The 20,151-nt window shown below is 40.2% G+C and overlaps 1 protein-coding gene across 1 annotated transcript in view; it reads left to right on the top strand.

Annotated features, from left to right (window-relative positions):
• The first annotated feature begins 4,833 nt into the window (after window positions 1-4,833).
• APPBP2 (amyloid beta precursor protein binding protein 2) overlaps window positions 4,834-20,151 on the top strand; it is a 57,787-nt gene continuing 42,469 nt past the window's right edge. Inside the window, exon 1 of the mRNA XM_032871856.1 lies at window positions 4,834-5,279. Coding sequence (XP_032727747.1) covers window positions 5,142-5,279 — 138 coding nt within the window. The 5' untranslated portion in view covers window positions 4,834-5,141. The remainder of the gene's footprint in view (window positions 5,280-20,151) is intronic.

Raw genomic sequence — 20,151 nt, 5'->3', positions numbered from 1 at the left:
ATTTTAATACAAGTTTTTAGAAAAAGATTTTGTTTGAGAGAGAGAGCATGAGCAGAGGGAGGGGCAGAAAGAGAGAGACATGCAGGGAGCCCAGCACTGGGGACCCTGGGATCATGACCTGAGCCAAAGGCAGACGCTTAACCGACAGAGCCACCTAAGTGCCCCTCATTTGTATATTTTAACTAAAATGTTTGGTGGGGCGTTGGATCCCACTCAGGCAGGATAATAGTATTTCTCTCGGATTGGCTCAAGGGTTATTATCATATCACTTTGCATAGAGCTTACCTTGTTCTTATTTCTATCTCATTGAAAAAGTCAAAATTTTCACTGTCAAAATTAAAGAACTACTAGTTTGTTTCATATATTTTCCTGTATTTTTTACATTCTGATAATTAGAAAATTTCCCAGAAATTAGAGGTGTAGTGTCATGGCAAAATAAACCTATTTAGAATTGTTCAAGTAAATCTGTTCAAGTGTTCTTTTCCTATGAATTTCATCGCAACTAAAAATACTTTGAGGACTGACCTACATTGGAATCGTTATAGCATTACTACATCCCAAACCAACTCATTATCTCCTCCTTAGCACTCCCACAATGTCCTGTGCAAATTATCACAATGTTCTCACACTGTATTATTATTATTACGTGTCTGTCTTTCCAAGAATAACCCTTAGCCTTTATTATATACAATGGAATCAGCACAAGTTTTCTACTGACATGGGTAATAGTACAGAGGAATGAGAATTGGATCGAATCTCTCATCTGCATTACTTCTCCAAGCAACAAGAACTTGGTGACAAACCCTTGTGACAAGTTACAGGACCTAGTCATTTTGCCTCTGTGACATGTGGTACCATATGTGTGCCTCAACAGTCTTATTTATGAGGCCCATGTGATTTTTGGTCTGTGGCTAATGGGTGTTGAATATGTGGATTTTTTACTTGGAGAGCTCTGGAAAAGATTCTTCAGTTGTAGGACAAAAATCATTGTCTCTACACTAATACTCTACAGTTAGGCAACTTCACTCTTATAGCAGAGCCATCATCAGAAAGCTAGAAAGATTGTCCAATACAGGTTATGAATTTTATCATTTTCATGAATGCATTTAAATGCTTAGCAATATGAAGCCCTGAAAGGGAATAGGTTCAATATGCAGTCTAAGGGGTTGGGTTCCCCTGGGAACTTAAGTGGTCTACCGAGGTATAATAAGCCACCCAACCTTAGTGATACATTACAACCATTTTATTTTGCTCTTGTGGGTCAGGAATTTGGACAGAGAATAGGGATGTTTGTCTCAGCTCTGTGACGTTTGAGCCCTTATCTGGGAACACTGGAGTGGCTGAGGGTGACTCAAATGACTTGGATTTGGAATCATCCGGAAGTTTCTTCACTGAAATAACTGGCACTTGAGCTGGTATGACTCAAAGGCAGTACTTAGCTGGAACTCTTGACTGGAGTGCTTACACATAGACTTTGCATGTGGCTTGAACTTTCTGAAAACATGGTTGCCTCACAGTGGTTCCTCTTTTTAACATGGTGGCTCAGGAATCCAAGGATGAGAATTCCAGAGAACAAAATGGGCTCTGTATGGCCTTTCCTGACCTAGCATCACTTCTGCTGGACTCTACTTCTGGAAGCGGACATAATCTAACCAGATTCAAAGGAAAGGTACGTATGGGGCACCTGGGTGGCTCAGTCAGTTAAGTGTCTGACTTTTGATTTCAGCTCAGGTCATGATCTCAGGGTCCTGAGACAGAGCCCAATGTTAGGCTCTGTGCTTAGCTGGGAGTCTGCCTGAGGATTCTATCCCTCTCCTATATGGGAGAGCCATATGATGATGGCTCTGCTATAAGAGTGAAATTGCCCCCCAACTCCTGCACTTACGAGTGCACTTTCTCTCAAATAAATACATCTTTCAAAAACAAAACAAAACAGGGGCGCCTGGGTGGCTCAGTTGGTTAAGCGTCTGCCTTTGGCTCAGGTCATGATCCTGGAGTCCTGGCATTGAGCTCCAGGTCAGGCTCCCTCCTCGGCAGGGAGTCTGCTTCTCCCTCTGCCCCTCACCCTGCTCATGCTCTTTCTCTCTCACTCTCTCTTTCAAATAAATAAATAAAATCTTTAAAAACAAAAACAAAAAACAAACCAAAAAAACAAAAGGAAGGTACTTAGACTCCACATCTTGACTAAGGGAGTAATTGCAACTTAAAAATGATCACAATGTATATCACCTCTGAGGAATATTTTTGGACCAGGTTCAGGCCTTATACAGCTCTGTATGCTAGAAGGTCTACTACCAGATCTGAGGCTACCAAAGCTTAAAGGGGATTTACTTTGCAATACAAAGAACCTCTGTCCATCGAAATGTATAGGTGGTCAAGACAGTTAGCTGGCCTTCCCTGTATTCTCCCTTCCTATAGCTAAGAGTGCATGATTCTGGACCTGCTTCTGACTCTTCCGTTACTTATGATTGCTGCTTTTTTTCTGACACACAAATCTGATCTTTTTACTTCCTTGTTTATAATCCTTCAAGGATTTCCTATCATCTCCAAGATAAAGTCCAAGGCCATTAGCATCACCTATAAGCCCCTTTATGATCTGACCCGGTCCACTGAAAACTCAGATGCTATGCTGTTGTACAAAATATGGAAAGACGGTGTTTATATGATTAGTGAGTTCAAATCCCAGTTGTGTTGGGACTCATCGATGTCCTAGAGCTCAAGGGAGAACCTTTCTTCCCTCAGTTGATGGTAGTGTACAACAAAAATGGTCTAGTTTCCACTGGTTTCTTTGGTAAGCCAGTCCTTGATGGGTTCTTGTTCTGAAGTTAATTCTCCCCTTAGATGCTTAGTCCTTTGTACTGATGCCAGCTATTGGTCCTGACTCTTCCAACATTTCATTCTCAGGGGACCTGTCCTTCCAAGTAATCTATCTGCCCTTAGTCAGGGCCTCCCACACCATCACACACATTTTATTAACTTTCAGTCTCAAAACAAGAAAGGATCAAAAGGCCTTTTTGTCCATAGAGATCCCTCTATATACATTTTTGGATGTCTAACTCTGCCCAGCAGCATCTAAGGTCCATAGAGCAATCAATAAGTGTGTCTGACACAGCTTAACCCATATAGGAACTGAGCCCAGGTCCTGATTCAGCCAAAATGTCCTAGAACATCTGCATTCAATATCAGGTTATTCATGGATCCCTTGAGGTAGGGTTGCTGGATAAAACACAATGCCCAGTTAAATGTGAATTTCAGATAAACAATGAATAATTTTTTAGTATAAGTATGTCCCATGCAATATTTGCATGGATAATGTATGGATAATTATACATATTTGTGGAAAGGTCCAAACAGCTTCAAAAGATCTAAGAATTACTGATACAGAATTTGCTGAAGGAACTGATGTGCTTGAGTAACTTGAAATGGGTATGTAAAATTACTGCATGCAACATACTTATATGAAAAACTGTTCATTGTTTATCTGAAATTAAAATGTAACTGGGCATTTGTGGGGTCTTCTTGTTTGTTTTTTTGGTTTTTTTTTTACTTATAAGTCTGCAACCCTTAAGGCCAACCATATCTGTCTTAGGTTCATGGATTATAGGACTGGTATAGACTGAGAAAAGAACTAAGTGTACGTCTTTTTATATATATATATATATTTTTTTTTTATTTACTTATTTGACAGAGAGAGCACAAGCAGGGGGGAGAGGGAGAGGGAGAAGCTCCTCTCAGTAGGGAGTCCAATGTGGGACTCGATCCCAGTACTCTGGGATCATGACCTGAGCTGAAGGCAGGCGCTTAACTGACTGAGCCACCCAGGCACCCCTAAGTGTATTTCTTTTTTACCAAATTATGTATCCATTTAACATAGGAATACCAGGGTGAACTGGAAGAACCAATTCCAATTCCTTTAGCTCTAAATATTAGGACGTATTATCGTCTTTGGGTTTTACATTGTTACAGAGTGACTATGAGACAGTGATGAGACAGTGTCATCAATTATGGCCAGTAACTTCCTTGTTGAATTCCCAGAGCAGAAAGATACTGCACAAAGTTCTTGAGATGGCCCACTTGGAAAGTTAAATTACATAAATAGCAGCTGTTCAGGCTGACTGAGGAAGGGAGCTCAAACAAGTACTCTCACTTATTCAATAATCCCCTGAGATTGGGACTAGAGCTATCAGAGAAAATGGAAATCATTTCTGTCTTCCCATTAAGTCCTGACACAGCCAGCAATGAACACCTTTCTTCTCACCACTATCTCTAATTCCATAATCAGGCTAACCTTCCTACCAAATTCTTCTACAGAAGTTGTTCTTTTTCTCATTTTTGGGGTTTGTCTGTAAATTTTCTTTGGAAAAAAGAAATACGGCTTTTAAAAAAAAGTTCAAACAAGGCAAATGGTTATACAATGACCCATAATGACCCTTAGTCCCCGGACCGAAGGTTCCTAACTTGACTTAGGGACCGCAGTCTAAGGAAGAGAGGGGGTCTAGACCCGTCAGTTCCCTGAATGCATGATTTTCAATGTTCTGATAATGTGCATTTTTGTGATGAAAGGATCCAAACTTTTCCATGAGCCTCAGAAAGTTCCATGCCTAAGAACTCTCGAGGCACGATTTGCTGAAAGGACTGACGCGCCTGCGGAGTTCGGCACGGGAGAGAGTTACTCGTCCCAGTGTAAAAAAGCCCACTCCCGTCCACCAAGTCCGGCCCCCTCAGAAAGTACGTTCTCTGTGGAAACAATCAAGGCTCTTTTCTCCCCAAGTTTTCCGCCTGCCGCATTCCTTCCCTCAGGCGCGTCGGCGTGCACTGACGTCATGACGCCGCACACGCAACCCCGCCCCTGCAGAGCTCCGCGCTGGGACAGAACCCGGGTTTCTCTCAAACCCGGAATGTGAGGCCTGGGCTTGGCGCTCTCTGGCTCCGTGCCCCGCTGTTTATCCGGGCCTGCGTGTGCCGCTGCTGCCCTATAGCTCGCCCCGGAGGAGCCAGGGCGGCCGTGCGCTTCTGCCCTGTGCCCGCGTGGCTGCCGCCGCCCGTCCGAATCCTCCGGGGCCGCAGAGGAGTTCGCTACGGAGGGAGGCGGGGGCCTTCGGGAGGAGGAGGCGGAGGAGGCGGAGGAGGAGGGAAGGAAGATGGCGGCCGTGGAACTAGAGTGGATCCCAGAGACTCTGTATAACACCGCCATCTCCGCTGTCGTGGACAACTACATCCGCTCCCGCCGAGACATCCGCTCCTTGCCCGAGAACATCCAGTTCGATGTTTACTACAAGGTACGGGCGGTGGGCCTGCTCTCCGCTCCCCTGCGGCAACCCCGGGGGCCGCACCCCCTTCCACGTCTGCGAACCCTCGCAGTTAACCCCTCACCCCTCGTAGCAGGATCGCCTCCCGAGACATCTGCGGTCTCTAGGTTGCCAGTAGGAATACCCTGTCTCCATGTCCTCTGTCTGAAGCTCTTGGGCCTTGATTGGTATCTCTTCCTAATGAGACTCCCCGTTTTTTGGTGTTCCCTCCTACACTGTGCCCGCTCCCCCGCCCCCTCCCCCCAGTTTGGGTAGGCCTTTTGCGTGGACTTCCTCTATTGCGCCCCTGTCCCACTCAGTCCTTCACTTCCAGCCTGTGCCTTCAGGATATTTTCTGCCCTTTACCCAGATGAAGTGTCAGCATTAGCTGAACTTTTTGCTCTGCTCTTATTCCCCTTTCCTACTTTCTCCTCTTGCCGCCCCTCATCCCAAGAATCTTTTCTCTTTCGTGTTCTTCGTTTCTCCTTTCTCATCCTAATCGAGAGGGAGTTGAGGATTTACTGGAGATAGTTGTGTGCTTTATTCGCATATCCTTTAAAGCTTTGGTTTTTGTTCATACTTGAGGTCGAATTGGGGATTTTGTTAATATGTGAGTGGCGATAAACTGTTTGAAAGGAAAGGGGGAAATCTTTCCTGAAAGAAAAAAAAATGCTTTAGAATTTAAATTATGTTCATGTATTTGAAAGTTGCAATCTTGCAGCATTCCTGAATAGCTCCCCCTCAGAAATCTGAACAAAAAGTCTCCCAAGTCACTCTCCAAGGAGTTTCAAGGGTAAGTGTCTTAGACGTGGACAGTTTTTGCAATGTTTGGAGAGGGAGGAGAACTTTATGAACTCGGAGCCTCCCTTTCCTCTCCCCCGCCCCAACATTTGAATGTGAACAGTGGACTTATTATTCAGTCCTCATTGCCTTGAATCAGCGTGGATAGCTCTCCAGTAGTCTCCAGTAGCCACCCGTGCAAAATGTGACCAGAAGTGGAGTATGACTTATTTTTTAGATCTTAAATACTTCTTGATTAGTAATTTGGCTAGAACACAGTGTAAACTGATATTTAACAGATGTGTATGTTCTTATATATGTATGGTGTTTTGTGGCAGTTGTTTTATTGGGAAGATTGCCCACTTTCTCCACCCCAGAATAATTTTTCAGAAAGCAGCTGACTTGCTACATTTTACTAAATCCAGCTGCATTACACCAGTTCTAACAATTCAGATGGCTTTTTTCCCCCCATAAATATTTGGAGAAGATTTATTTTGGTTATTTATTTTATTATTTGGCCCTGGGGTAGAGAAAACCTCCCTTCATCCTAAATCCCTTTGATAAATTGACTTACTTTTATATGTATGTAAGGAAATTTTGTATATTTAAGATTCATTCCTCCCAAGGTAGGATGAATTTGAAATTTGTCTTTCCCTGCCTGGGGAACTACTGCTTTGTGTGTATGCTTACTCTGTCCATTATATTAAATCTTAAGTAATCTTTTACACTCCTAAGAGGACATAATTGGAAATTCAAGCAAAATACGGTTACTGCTTGAATTCCCTCAGAGTATACTTGACCATCTTCTAATAACTTTTGCTCCTGATTGAAGCTTTTCATTTGAAGATTATTATTAGTATGAACAGATGGTGCTTTTGCCACGTCTTCTGATTCACGTAAATTCAGAGTTTTAATATCGCTTCTTTTTGGTACACTTCTGAATTGTTCTATGTCTGATGAAAGTGTGGCAGTGTGCTAAAGTGCAGGAAGGTATTTAACATGTGCCTGGAACTGTGATAAGTGCTTTTACACATATTGTCTTGTTTAATTCTCAAAAGTAAACCATGGAGTAAGGTAAAACCCTTTGTTAAAGGTGATAAAGTTAAGTAATTTAGTCAAGGTCTAATACTTAGTATTTAGTTTCTGTGTTCTTGCTTTCTTGCTTGAAAAGATTTTGCATTTTGAGGTAATTGATGAAAGACATTTATAGAACAAATTCCTGGACTTGAATCTTTGATGGAAATAGAAGAAGGAGCTTCTCTTACTTTAAAACGTGGTATCAATACATAAATATAAATACTTTTTAAACATTTGAATGCATATGAATATAAGATCCTCATCCCCTTCCCAATTTGTGAACATTTTAAGGCTATTTACAAGTTTGCAATTTTATCCAATTTAGAACCAAGGAGAAAGGCATTATCAGATTCCTTCAGCAGTCCCAACTTCCAGCAATAGGCATAGTCACATACAAAATTAGAATATTTGTGGAACCAAAAAATACCCCAGTCCTCTTGATTGTTGTACTTCAATGTAACTGTGTTAATTTTTTTGTGAGTAGCTTCAGGCAAAGGCATAGTCTTTGGACTATTAGGAGATGGGGTTGTGGAATGAATAGATGAGGTAGGCATGCTGACTGCTCCCTAAGGAAGGGAAAGGAGAGAGGTGTTGATATATAGAAAGGGTAAAATGTAAAGGGATTTTTTTTTTTAAAAGAATGGAAGACATTAGAATATATTTATTGGCTGAATGGCAGAAACCAAAATGGAATGAGAGTCCAGTTGTACAAGTAAGGTGGGAAATGAATGAAGCAGAATCCCTGGACAGGAGATTAATTAACGAGCCTTACCTCTTCCTTCACCATGCATAAATTAAGGTATTGGTCTTAAATTGAAGTATGTATCTAAGGAAGAAGCAAGAATACTTGCCTGAGATCGGATGGAAGGTGTTGGGGACATAAAGTATCAGCATAGTGACGTTTGCGAAGAATTGTTGTCATGAATGGGAAGATCATCAGCTTAGAGGAAGGGATAAGAGTGGTGGTTTCTGTTTTGGAGGCCAAACTGAAGTTGAAAATGGCTGCTGATGTTTATGGGAAGGGAAGTTCACCAAAAAAATGTGTTTTAAAAAATATCAAGTGGGAGCATCTGGGTGGCTCAGTTGGTTAAGTGGCCAGCCCTTGATTTCCACTCAGGTCATGGTCTCAGGGTGGTGAGATCCAGCTGGCATCCGGCTCTGTGGTTGCCACCCTCATGTGCTGTCTCTCCTTCTCTCTCTCTCTCAAATCTTTTTTTTTTTTTTTTTAATGACAGGTGGGAAAAAATGAAATTTTTAAAAATGACAGGTGGTATAGATGGCTCAGTAAAAATGCATATTTTACAAAATAATGTTATTGAACCTGAATAGCTTTTAACCAGGGGTGCTCATTTAGGTATAGAAATGGGGGAAAAAAAAAAAGAAATGGAAAGATAAATAGAAGGAATTGTAAAATTATATACCAAGTGAAAGCAAACAGTGAAGGGCTGGTTTTTTTTTTGTTTTGTTTGTTTTTTTTTTTTAAGATTTTACTTATTTACTTGTCAGAGAGAGAGCAAAAGCAGGGGGAGGCATAGAGGGAAAAGCGCACGCGCGCGCACACACACACACACACACACACACACACACCGCTGAGCAAGCAACCTGACACAGGACTCAATCATGGGACCCCAGGACCATGACCCAAGCTGAAGGCAGATGCCCAACCAGCTGAGCCACCCAGGGGTCCCTGAAGGGCTGGGTTTTTTAAAGAATGAAGTTTATGATCTTTTAAACTGCTGAACGGTCTATTTTGTATCCTATTCCAATTACAAAATTGTCCATAGAGTTAAGTTTTGGTTAGGTAAAATGTTTCCATAATATGTTCTACTTACTATTTTCAGTCTTAACAACTTTGGTTTTTATTATAATTGTAAGTCTTATGCTGAAAACCATTAATAACTTTAGAGTTAATTTTTTCTTTTTCTACATATATTTCTGTTGTATACCTATATAATGCTTCAACTAATTTTCTGATAAACCTTTGTTAACAAATTGAAAAAAAAATTCTTGCAACATATATGACAGCCAGAGAGTTAATAATCTTTTCATATAAAGAGCTCTTGGGCTTAATAAATTGAGAACTTAAACTATGGGGTAGGGGCATAAAAGACCATAAATAGCCCTCCATACCATGTATCTCTGGATGGTAAGGTAATATGTTATAAATAATACCAGCTCATCTCAGTTTAAGCTGTGAATATATCTGATATATGAATCAGACACTCAGAACTTTATTGGTATAGGAAAGTGATTAAATATTGAAGTTTGTCTGGGGGAATTGATTATATGAGAATAAATGAGTCGAAGAAATTTTGAAGATGCACAATACTTAGGAGAGATGTGCGTTATAAGATAGTAAATTATATTAGAAAGCCACATATTTTAAAACATTGTAGCATTGGGGTGCCTGGATGGCTGTTGTTAAGCTTCTGCCTTCGGCTTAGGTCATGATCCCAGGGTACTGGGATTGAGCCCTGTGTCAGGCTCCTTGCTCCACCGGAAGTCTGCTTCTCCCTGTCCCACTCCCCCTGCTTGAGTTCCCTCTCTCCCTATCTCTCTCTGTGTCAAATAAATAAATAAAATCTTAAAAAAAAAAAAGAAAGTAGCGTTGGCACAAGAACAGGAGAGAGATTATAGAACATAGGAAGCAGTCTAGATAGAAATCAGAGCATATTTAAGAATAGTTAAATGAGGGGCGCCTGGGTGGTTCAGTCAGTTAAGCCGCTGTCTTTAGCTTAGGTCATGATCCCAAGATCCTGGGATCAAGTCCCGCATGGGGCTCCTTGCTCGCCGGGGAGCCTGCTTCTCTCTCCGCCTCTGCCTGCCACTCTGCCTGCTTGTGTGTGCATGTATGCGCTCTCTCTCTCTGGCAAATAAATAAATAAAATCTTTTTTAAAAAATTTGTTAAATGAGAAAGTTATGGGACAATGCTATATTTTAAATGGGGAAATATATAAAAATATTTTGGGAATCTCTTGGTTTAGAGAAAAGTTAGACCCCATGTCACACCGTATAGTAAAATGACTTTCAGGTCAATTAAAGATTTAAATATTGCTGGGACATCTGGATGGCTGTCTGTTTAGTGTTCAGCTCTTTGTTTTGGTACAGGTCATGATATTTGTGGGATCAAGCCTTGTACTGGGCTCTGTGCTTGGTATGGAGTCTGATTAAGATTCCCTCTCTCCCTTTCCCTTTGCCCCTCTCCACCCTTGCTCTCTAGCTCTCTCTCTCAAATAAATGGATAAAATCTTTAAAAAAAAAAAGATTTAAATATGGCAAATGAAATCATAAAAGTTTCAGAATGGGGTGCATGGGTGGCTTAGTCAGTTAAGCATCTGACTCTTGATTTCGGCTCAGGTCATGATCTCAGGGTCATGAGATCAAGCCCCGTGTGGAGTTCCAAGCTTAGCTCACAGAGTCTGCTTGTCCCTCTCCCTCTGTTCCTCCCTATCACCTCTCAAATAAACAAATAAAAAAATAAAAACTTTTTTTAAAGTACCAATAAATTATTGGGTCAATGTCTTATAGTGGAAAATGACTGAAATTTCTTTTTTAAAGAAATTATTAAGGGTGCCTGCATGGCTTAAGTCTGTTAAGAGGTTGCCTTTCAGTTAGGTCATGATCCTGGAGTCCTGGGATTGAGTCCTGCATCTGGCTCCCTGCTAAGTGGGGAGTCTGCTTCTCCCTCTGCCCCTTCCCCTGCTTGCGTGTGCTCTTTCTCTCTCTCAAATAAATAAAATCTTTAAAAAATTATTAAGTTACTTTACAGATTTTAAAAATGTCAAACATTATAAAAATAAGTCATGTAACAGGCAGAGTCCTCTGTTACAGTGGCCAGCATTGTAATGCCATGTTGGCATGGGGAAAGCTTTTCTAAGCATGAAACCAGAACCTAGAAAGAAAAAGAGAAATTGATACTTGTAAGTACATTTAAAAAATGGAAAAATTGTAAGCATTTTTTAAAGACTATGGAAATGACAATATTTGACAGATAAGGGGTGTATTTTCTAATACAGAGAGATCAAATACTAATCAATATGTAAAAAATAACCAACTCATTTCCAGAAGACTTGGACAGCTCATAGAGGGGTAGATATGAATAGCCAGTAAACATCAAAAGATGCCCAGCTGCAATGCAGAATCAAGCCAAGGCAATCATGAGGAAAAAAAAGACAAAATCTGGAGAACTCACACTACCAAGTATCAAGCCATAGCAATTAAGATTAATACGGTATTGACACATGGATAGACAAATAGACCAGTGAAACAAAACATTCCAGAAACAGACTGATGCATAAATTGTCACCTGGCTTACTATAAGAGTTACACTGGTACAGTAGGGAAAGGAAATTAATGGTATTGGTCAATTAGGTATCCATTTGGGGGAAAAGTATATGACCTTACCTTACACCATACACAGTAATCATTTTTGAATGGTTTGCTGACCTAAATGTGAAAAGATTTTTTAGGAAGACAGTTTTCACTGTGTCAGCAAAGAATTATTTAATAGTATAGAAAATGACCTAAATATGGGGCGCCTGGGTGGCTCAGTGGGTTAAAGCCTCTGCCTTCAGCTCAGGTCATGATTCCCAGGATCCTGGGATCGAGCCCCACGTCAGGCTCTCTGCTCCGAGGAGAGCCTGCTTCCTCCTCTCTCTCCCTGCCTGACTCTCTGTCTACTTGTGATCTCTGTCAATATATAAATAAATAAAATCTAAAAAAAAAATGACCTAAATATAAAGATAATTTGATAAATTGGACTTTATTAAGATAAATAACATCTGGGGGCGCCTGGGTGGCTCAGTGGGTTAAGCCGCTGCCTTCGGCTCAGGTCATGATCTCAGAATCCTGGGATCGAGCCCCGCATCGGGCTCTCTGCTCAGCAGGGAGCCTGCTTCCTCCTCTCTCTCTGCCTGCCTCTCTGCCTGCTTGTGATCTCTCTGTCAAATAAATAAATAAAATCTTAAAAAAAAAATAAAAAATAAAAAAAAATGTTTTAAGATAAATAACATCTGTTCTTGAAAAGATACTATTAAGAAAATGAAAAGCCAAGCACAGAGTAGGGAAAGTGAGAAAAGATACTTGTAGGACATATGTCTAATCAAGGACTCATCCTGCATCTGAAGAACTAATACTAAGGAAATGAAAAATGACTTTTGTTATCAGGGAAATTGTCTTACTGTACAATTCCTCAGAATGACTAAATGAAAAAAAATGTTAGGAAGTACATGGAGGAATCAGAACTCATATACCTTGTTAGTGGGAATGTAAATTGATGTACTGTTTAGGAAAACTAGCATTGTCTACTAAAACTGAGCATATACATACCCTGTAACACAGTAATTCCATTTCAAGAAGTGTACGTTTAACGTTCAGGGGCACCTGGGTGGCTCAGTGGGTTAAAGCCTCTGCCTTCGGCTCAGGTCATGATCCCAGGGTCCTGGGACTGAGCCCCACATCCGGCTCTGTGGTCAGCCGAGAACCTGCTTCCTCCTCTCTCTCTGCCTGCCTCTCTGCTTACTTGTGATCTCTGTCAAATAAATAAATAAAATCTTTAAAAAAAAAAAAATTCAAAATGGGGGCACCTGGGTGGCTCAGTGGGTTAAAGCCTCTGCTTTTGGCTCAGGTCATGATCTCGGGGTCCTGGGATCAAGCCTGGTATCAGGCTCTCTGCTCAGCAGGGAGCCTGCTTCCCTCTCTCTCTGACTGCCTCTCTGCCTACTTGTGATCTCTCTCTCTGTCAAATAGATAAATGAAATCTTTAAAAAAAAAAAAAAAGATTGTTCAAAATGGGGGTGCCTGGGTGGCTCTTCAGGTGAGCGTCTGACTTTGATTTTGGCTCAGATCATGAACTAAGGGTCCTGAGATCAGCCCTATCTTGGGCTCAGTGCAAAGTCTGCTTGTCCCTCTTCTCCCCACTTTCTCTCCTTCTCTCCAATAAATACATAGATACCTACATAAAATCTTTAAAAGTTCTAAACAAATGGAGAAAATATTCTTAAATATAGAAAGCAAACTGGGAGCTCCTAGGTGGCTCTGTTGGTTAAGCATCCTGACTCTTGATTTTGACTCAGCTCATGATCTCAGGGTTGTGAAATCAAGCACCATGTCAGTCTCTGCGCTGATCAGGGAATCTGAAGTTTCTTTCCTTCTGCTCCAGCCCCCAAGCACGAGTTCTTTCTCTCTCTCTCTCTCAAGTAAATAAATAAATTAAAATAAAAAAAAAAACAAAAAACAAAAAACTGATGATTACCAGAAGGGAGATGAGTGTGGTAGGTGGTTAAAATAGGTGAAGGGAATCAGGAATACACATTGTGATGAGCACTAAGTAATGTATAGAAATGTTGAGTCACTGTATTATACACTTGATACTAATATATATGTAAACTAAACTGGGATGAAAATTTTAAAAATTCACACACACAAAGAATGTTTATAACAACACTATTCATAAAAACCAAAAAGTACAAACTGTCTAAATGTCCATCAATAGAATTAATAAATAAATTGTGGAATAGTTACGTAGTTGAATATGATGCAGTGAAAATGAATGGGATTGTCTGGCTGGCTCAGTTGGTAGAGCATGTGATTCTTGATCTCAGGGTTGTGAGTTCAAGCACCAGATTGGGTGTAGAGCCCCCCGGCAAAAAAAGAAAGGAAGAAAGAAAGAAAAGAAGAAAATGCATGAACTGCAGCTGTTTGACACCATATGAATGAATCTCACAAGTGATACTGAGTATAAGAAGCCAGTGACAGGAATATACACAAGAGGCTCCCCGACTTTCTCCCTTCCCAGCAGCTGGTTCATGGCATTCCTAGGCCAAAAGAAATACCTAACAGTTCTATTTATTAAGTAGTAGAAACAACCTAATAATACTTGTGCCCTAACAAGAGCCATTTAAAAAAATAATGCACATAGGGACACCTGGGTGGCTCAGTGGTTTAAGCCTCTGCCTTCAGCTCAAGTCATGGTCTCAAGGTCCTGGGATCGAGCCCTGCATCGGGCTCTCCGCTCGGCGGGGAGTCTGCTTCCCGCTCTCTGCCTCTCTCTCTCTCTCTGTCAAATAAATAAATAATCTTAAAAAAAATGCACATAAGTTGAAAGAAAAAATATTATTTTTACTTTATTGTTAAACATAATTACTTTTTTTTAAAGATTTTATTTATTAGAGATTGAGAGCATGAGCAGTAGGGAGGGGGCAAAGGGAGAAGGAGAAGCAGACTGTTTGCTGAGCAGGGAGCTGGCTGTCCAGCTGGATCCCAGGACTCCTGGATCATGACCTGCCTAACGGAGGGTAGATGCTTAACTAACTGAGCCACCCAGGTGCGCCATAACACAATATCACTGGGATGTGTATGTTCAGCACTGTACAACTTCTGAAATCTTGGTATCTTGTTGGACACCCACCACCTCATTTTCTATTCCACGATGAGTTTTTTTTTTTTTAAAGATTTTATTTATCTAAGAGAGAGAGTATGGGGGTGGGGAGCAGGGCAGAGCAACAATCAGACTCCCCTCTGGGTGTGGAGCCCAACATGGGGCTTGATCCCAGAACCCTGAGATAATGACCTGAGCTGAAGTCAGACACTTAACCAACTGAGCCACCCAGGTGCCCAGTTCTATGTTGAGTTTTAAATGTTACTTATTACTGTAAGTAACACTGAAAATGCAGCTTATTAATCAAGATTAGATGTCACTGAAAAGAATACAGCAATCTAATAGTTGGTATGGTGTAACACAGATATGGGGTATCATTTCTCTCAAATTTAAAATTCCTTGCAGTTCCCGAGGCACCATTGGTGCAGTTTGGAAGCTGTGGGTATATTGTGTATGATTCCATTTATATAATGTACAAAAACACAGGATGCCTGGGTGGCTCAGTCATTTAAGCATCTGACTCTTGATTCCAGCTCAGGTCGTGATCTCAAGAGTCGTGGTGGGATCAAGCCCACTTTGGGCTCCATGCTCTTCACGGAGTCTGCTTGAGATTGATTCTCTCCATCTCCCTCTACCCTCCCAATCCCGTGCATGCATGCTCTTTTTCTCAAATCTTTTTTTTAAAAATGTGCAAAAACTAGCAAAACTAATCAAAAGTGTTGGAAGTCAGGAGAGGTTACCCTTGGAGGATAGTGATTACATAGGGGCACAAAGGGAGGTGTCTGAATTTCTGATAATATTCTTTTTCCTGATCTGGATGTGGGTTATGTATGTGTTCACTTTGGGAAAATTCACTGTTAAATTTTAAATATGTGAGTTGTACTCTGTATATTTTAATTAAAAGGTTTTACAAATATAATATTCATCCTCACTTATTGTCAAGGTTTATAGATTTAAATCACTCATACCTTTTAACCACGATACCGTTTAGAAGTGTTTTTTTCCCCCCTACAGAAATGTTTGTTGAGTGTGGAGAAAGTTCACTCAATGAGGATGTTTGATGTAGTGAACATCCATGTTCACTAGGATGTTCACTACATCAAACATCCAAACAATATTGTTTATGATGGCAAAAATTGGGTACAAACTATATGCTAATCAAACAAGAATGGACTATTGCACTGCAGTTGCAAAGAATGAGGATGCTGTATACCTAGGGTAGAGATGCCAGAGCACATCAAGTTAGAATAAAAAGCTTGCTCAAAGTAGTATAACATAATCCTCTTTGTTTTTGTTTTTGTTTTGTTTTTATTAGAAAAATATATATGTATATTGTTGTTGTTGTTTTTTAAGTAGTTTATATGCCTAGTGCAGAGCTTGAAATCCTGACCCTGAATTCAGGACTTAAGATCAAGAGTGAGATGCTCCACCGACTGAGCCACCCAGGTGCCCCTATATGTGTATGTTTCTGTGTGCATTGAAAAAAAAGAATCTAGAGGATCACAGAATTTTAATGGTATTTATTCAAGGGGTGGGACTGCAGTTGCTTTATACTTTGTACATATATCCTTTCTGTTTTATTTTAATACTTGGATTTTTATAAACATATATTATTTTTATATATAAAAGAAGTAAAATAGAATTTTTAAGGTATCTGGACACAAAATTGTGCTAAGAGGAGAATAGCCTAAAAACTGATACTCTCGGGGCACCTGGATGTCTCAGTGGGTTAAGCTTCTGCCTTTGGTCCAGCTCGTGATCTCAGGGTCCTGGAATTGAGCCCTGCATTGGACTCTCTGCCTACTTGTGATCTCTCTCTCTGTGTCAAATAAATAAATAAAAATCTTAAAAAAAAAACAAAAAACAAACCTGATACTCAAATATTTGTCAGTGTGAACGAGATGTCCATGTGGCTTAATTTAAAAAATTAAAAATTCATTTAATTAAATAGTTGATTCAGTAGCTGGCCAGATGAAGAAACATGAGAAAAAGCACTCATTCTCAAAATTAAGAAAAAGAATTAAGGGACACCTGGGTGGGTCAGTGTGTTAAGCCTCTGCCTTTGGCTCAGGTCATGATCTCATAGTCCTAGGATCGAGTCCCACATCAGGCTCTCTGCTTGGTGGGGAGTCTGCTTCCCCTCTCTCTCTGCCTGCTTGTGATATCTCTCTCTCTCTCTGTCAAATAAATAAATAAAATCTTAAAAAAACAAAAACACAATTTAAAAAAGAAAGAAAAAGAATTAAAAAACATACAGTGGAAAGGGGAAAGTAGCTTTTTAAAAAAGATTTATTTATTTTAAAGAGAGCATGAGCACACAAGAAGGGGGAGGGGGAGAGAATCTCAAGCAGACTCTCCACTGAGCACGGCCCAGTGGTGGGTTCCATGTGGGGCTTGACCTTACAACCCTGAGATCACGATCAGAGCAGAAATCAAGAGTAGGCTGCTCAACCCACTGAGCCAACCAAGTGACCTAGAAAGTAATTTTTTTTTTTTTTAAGATTTTATTTATTTGACAGAGAGAAGCATACTCCCTGCTGAGCACGAAGCCTGATGCAGGGCTTGATGAGAGGACCCAGAGATCATGACCTGAGCCAATGGCAGACACTTAACCAACTGAGGAGCCCAGGTGTCCCAGAAAGTAGCTTTTTAAATTGTAGAATGGCTTCTTTAGAAGAGCTTGTATAATTCGATGCTAATCTGTCTGAAAACCTTCCTGAAAGTGTGTTTTTAGGAAAATACAAACGACCAAACGAGAAGTTAATAGACTAAAAGCCATGAAAGAAATTGAGAGATTATACTTCATCCTTTGTCCATCTGCCTCCCATCTCAGCAAACAAACAAGAGCTCCCACCGACTTCAGGCACTTTCTTGAGTATATTCAAAGAAGAGTTGATGCTGATACTTAATTTGTTCCAAACCAGCCTAATTCTTTCCAATTAAAAAAGTAGAAAGAGGTCAACATAACATTGATACCTAAACCTAAAATAGGAACAAATAGTATCTAGAAAGCCTCACTTGTGAATCGTGAGGCAGAAATTCTAGATAAAATAATAAATGCAGATCATATCTTAATATTTACCATATTAATAGAACAGAACAACTATAAGCCTAACTTCCTTCCTTAAGATTTTTAAAATTTATTTGACAGAGAGGGAGATAGAGGGAGCGCACAAGCAGGGGGAGCTGCAGGCAGAGGGAGAAGGAGAATCAGGCTCCCCACTGAGCAAGGACCCCGATGTAGGGCTTGATCCCAGGACCCTGGGATCCTGATCTGAGCCAAAGGCAGATAGTTCCTTAACCAACTGAGCCACCCAGGGGCCCCTTAAGATTTTATTTATTTATTTAGTTAGTTTAAATGTTATTTATTTGACAGAGATCACAAGTAGGCATAGAGGCAGGCGGGGGGGTGGGGAAGCAGGCTCCCCGCTGAGCAGAGAGCCCAGTGAGGGGCTCGATCCCAGGACCCTGAGATCCTGACCCAAGCTGAAGGCAGAGTCCTAACCCACCAAGCCACCCAGGTGCCCCTTAAGATTTTATTTTTAAGTAATCTCTGTACCTACTTTGGGGCTCGAACTTACAACCAAAAGTTGAAGGCTCTACCAAGTGAGCCAGCCAGGTGCCCCCAGACTGATTTTTTTCTTTCCTCAATTGAAATATAGTTGAGTGTCATTAGATTTTTTTTTTTAAGTGAAGACTTTCAGACTTATTTCTGGAGCTGTATACTGAGTAGTCAGTATTCCTCAAGTGCTGATTAGTGCAATTAAGAAATTTAAAGAAAAGAATAAATAGCTAACAAAATCAACTGAAAAACTAGAGCAATAAGATAATTCAGGGACACCTGGGTGGCTCAGTTGGTTAAGTGTCCAGCTCTTGATTTTGGCTCAGGTCAAGATCTCAGGGTTGTTAGATAGGCTGACCTTGGGCTCCCAGCTCAGTGCAAAGTCAGCTTGGGATTCTCTCCCTCTACCTCTTCCCCTGCTTGCACTTGGCTCTGTGTGTGTGTGTGTGTGTGTGTGTGTGTGTGTGTCTGTCTGTCTGTCTGTCTTTCTCTCAAGTAAATAAATCTTGGGGTGCCTGGGTGCCTCAGTCGCTTAAGTATCTGCCTTCAGCTCAGGTCATGATCCCAGTATCCTAGGATTGAGCCCCATGTGGGGCTCCCTGCTCAGCTGGGAGCCTGCTTCTCTCTCTTCTTCTGCCTTCCCCCTTTTGTGCTGTCTCTCTCAAATAAATAAATAAAATATTTTAAAATAAATAAATCTTTAAAGAGAAAAGATAATTCAGTGAGGGGGATCATTACACATTTGTGATTTAAAATTCTAATTTTTAAAAAAGATTTTATTTGAGAGAGCATGAAGGAGAAGCAGACTGCCCACTGAGCAGGGGAAGCCTGATTGGGGGCTCAATCCCAGGACCCTGGGATCATGACCTGAGCTGAAGGCAGACACTTAACCAACTGAGCTACCCAGGTGCCCATTAAAATTCTATAATTTTTCTATATGCAGTATGGGAAAGAGTTTACTAAAAATAACAAAAGGAAGAATGCTGTGGAGTAAATCTAAAAGGGAGTGTACAGAAATCACAAGTTTTCAGTAAATGTAGAAGAGATGTACTGTGTTTCTAGTTTGAAAGATTCAGGATTTTAAAGATAAGATTTCTCTCTAAGGGTGTATATTCAGTGTAGACTTAAAATCCCCAGAATGTATTTTGGAACCAACTTTAAGAACTTAAAAATGTGAAATTGAAGTAAAAGTTTTAACTTACATAATGGAGTATTGAAGATTATGAAACACTCAAAACTCCTACAAATCAGTAAGAAAAAGAAGACTAAAAAGAAATGTGCCATTATGTTAACAGTGATTTTTTTCCTAGGTGGTAAAATTGTTGAGTTTTCTTTTTTATAAATTCTTTTCCGTATTTTCTAATTTTTCTAAAAATAAGTAATTCTGCAATCAGAGGAAACAAACTGTTTAAAGTTGGTTATCTAGAATACAGAATGGGTTTTTTCATAAAGACAAAACATATTTCTTAGAACTATACTACTGTTTTTCTACTGCCTCATGGGTCTAGCTAATTTTCATCACAGATTGGTAATGAATCTTTTAAGAAGAGAAGCTAAGTAACTTCTAACCAAATATAGAGATCATGGTCACATACTGAGTTATAGATGGCTGGTGGTTATCGATGTTACTGTTGTTAGATATTACTATTAACTAAATTAGACAATGGAAGACAAATGGTTTTCTATTTGTATCATGGTAGCTTCTACCACCATTAACATAATCATGCAAATTATGTGACTGACCCTTCAAATGTGGGATAGAGTTACAGATTCTGGATATTAGACTTAAGTTCACCCTCCCAATGATAGGGAAAATCTCTTAATTTCTTGTTTAATGGATGTAGATCTAATAACATCTTCGTATGTGGACAGCATTATTAAGCTTTAGTAAAGGTTTGCCCTCTTAAAATTTGAGTGTTAACTGCTTTTACTTTTTAATAATAAGAACTTGTTCACTTAATCTTTTGGCTTACTTAGCAATAAGCAAAGCATTTGCCCTGCAAGATACAAATATGTTGGTCAGTTGTATTAAAAAAAAAAAAAAAGTATGCCATAGAACCAGTGA

This window comes from Lontra canadensis, unplaced genomic scaffold (assembly GCF_010015895.1).
Source record: "Lontra canadensis isolate GAN:19392208 unplaced genomic scaffold, GSC_riverotter_1.0 scaffold43, whole genome shotgun sequence".
NCBI lineage: Eukaryota > Metazoa > Chordata > Mammalia > Carnivora > Mustelidae > Lontra > Lontra canadensis.
Note: the sequence above shows the minus strand (reverse complement) of the source record. Positions and strands in the feature narration are given on the sequence as shown.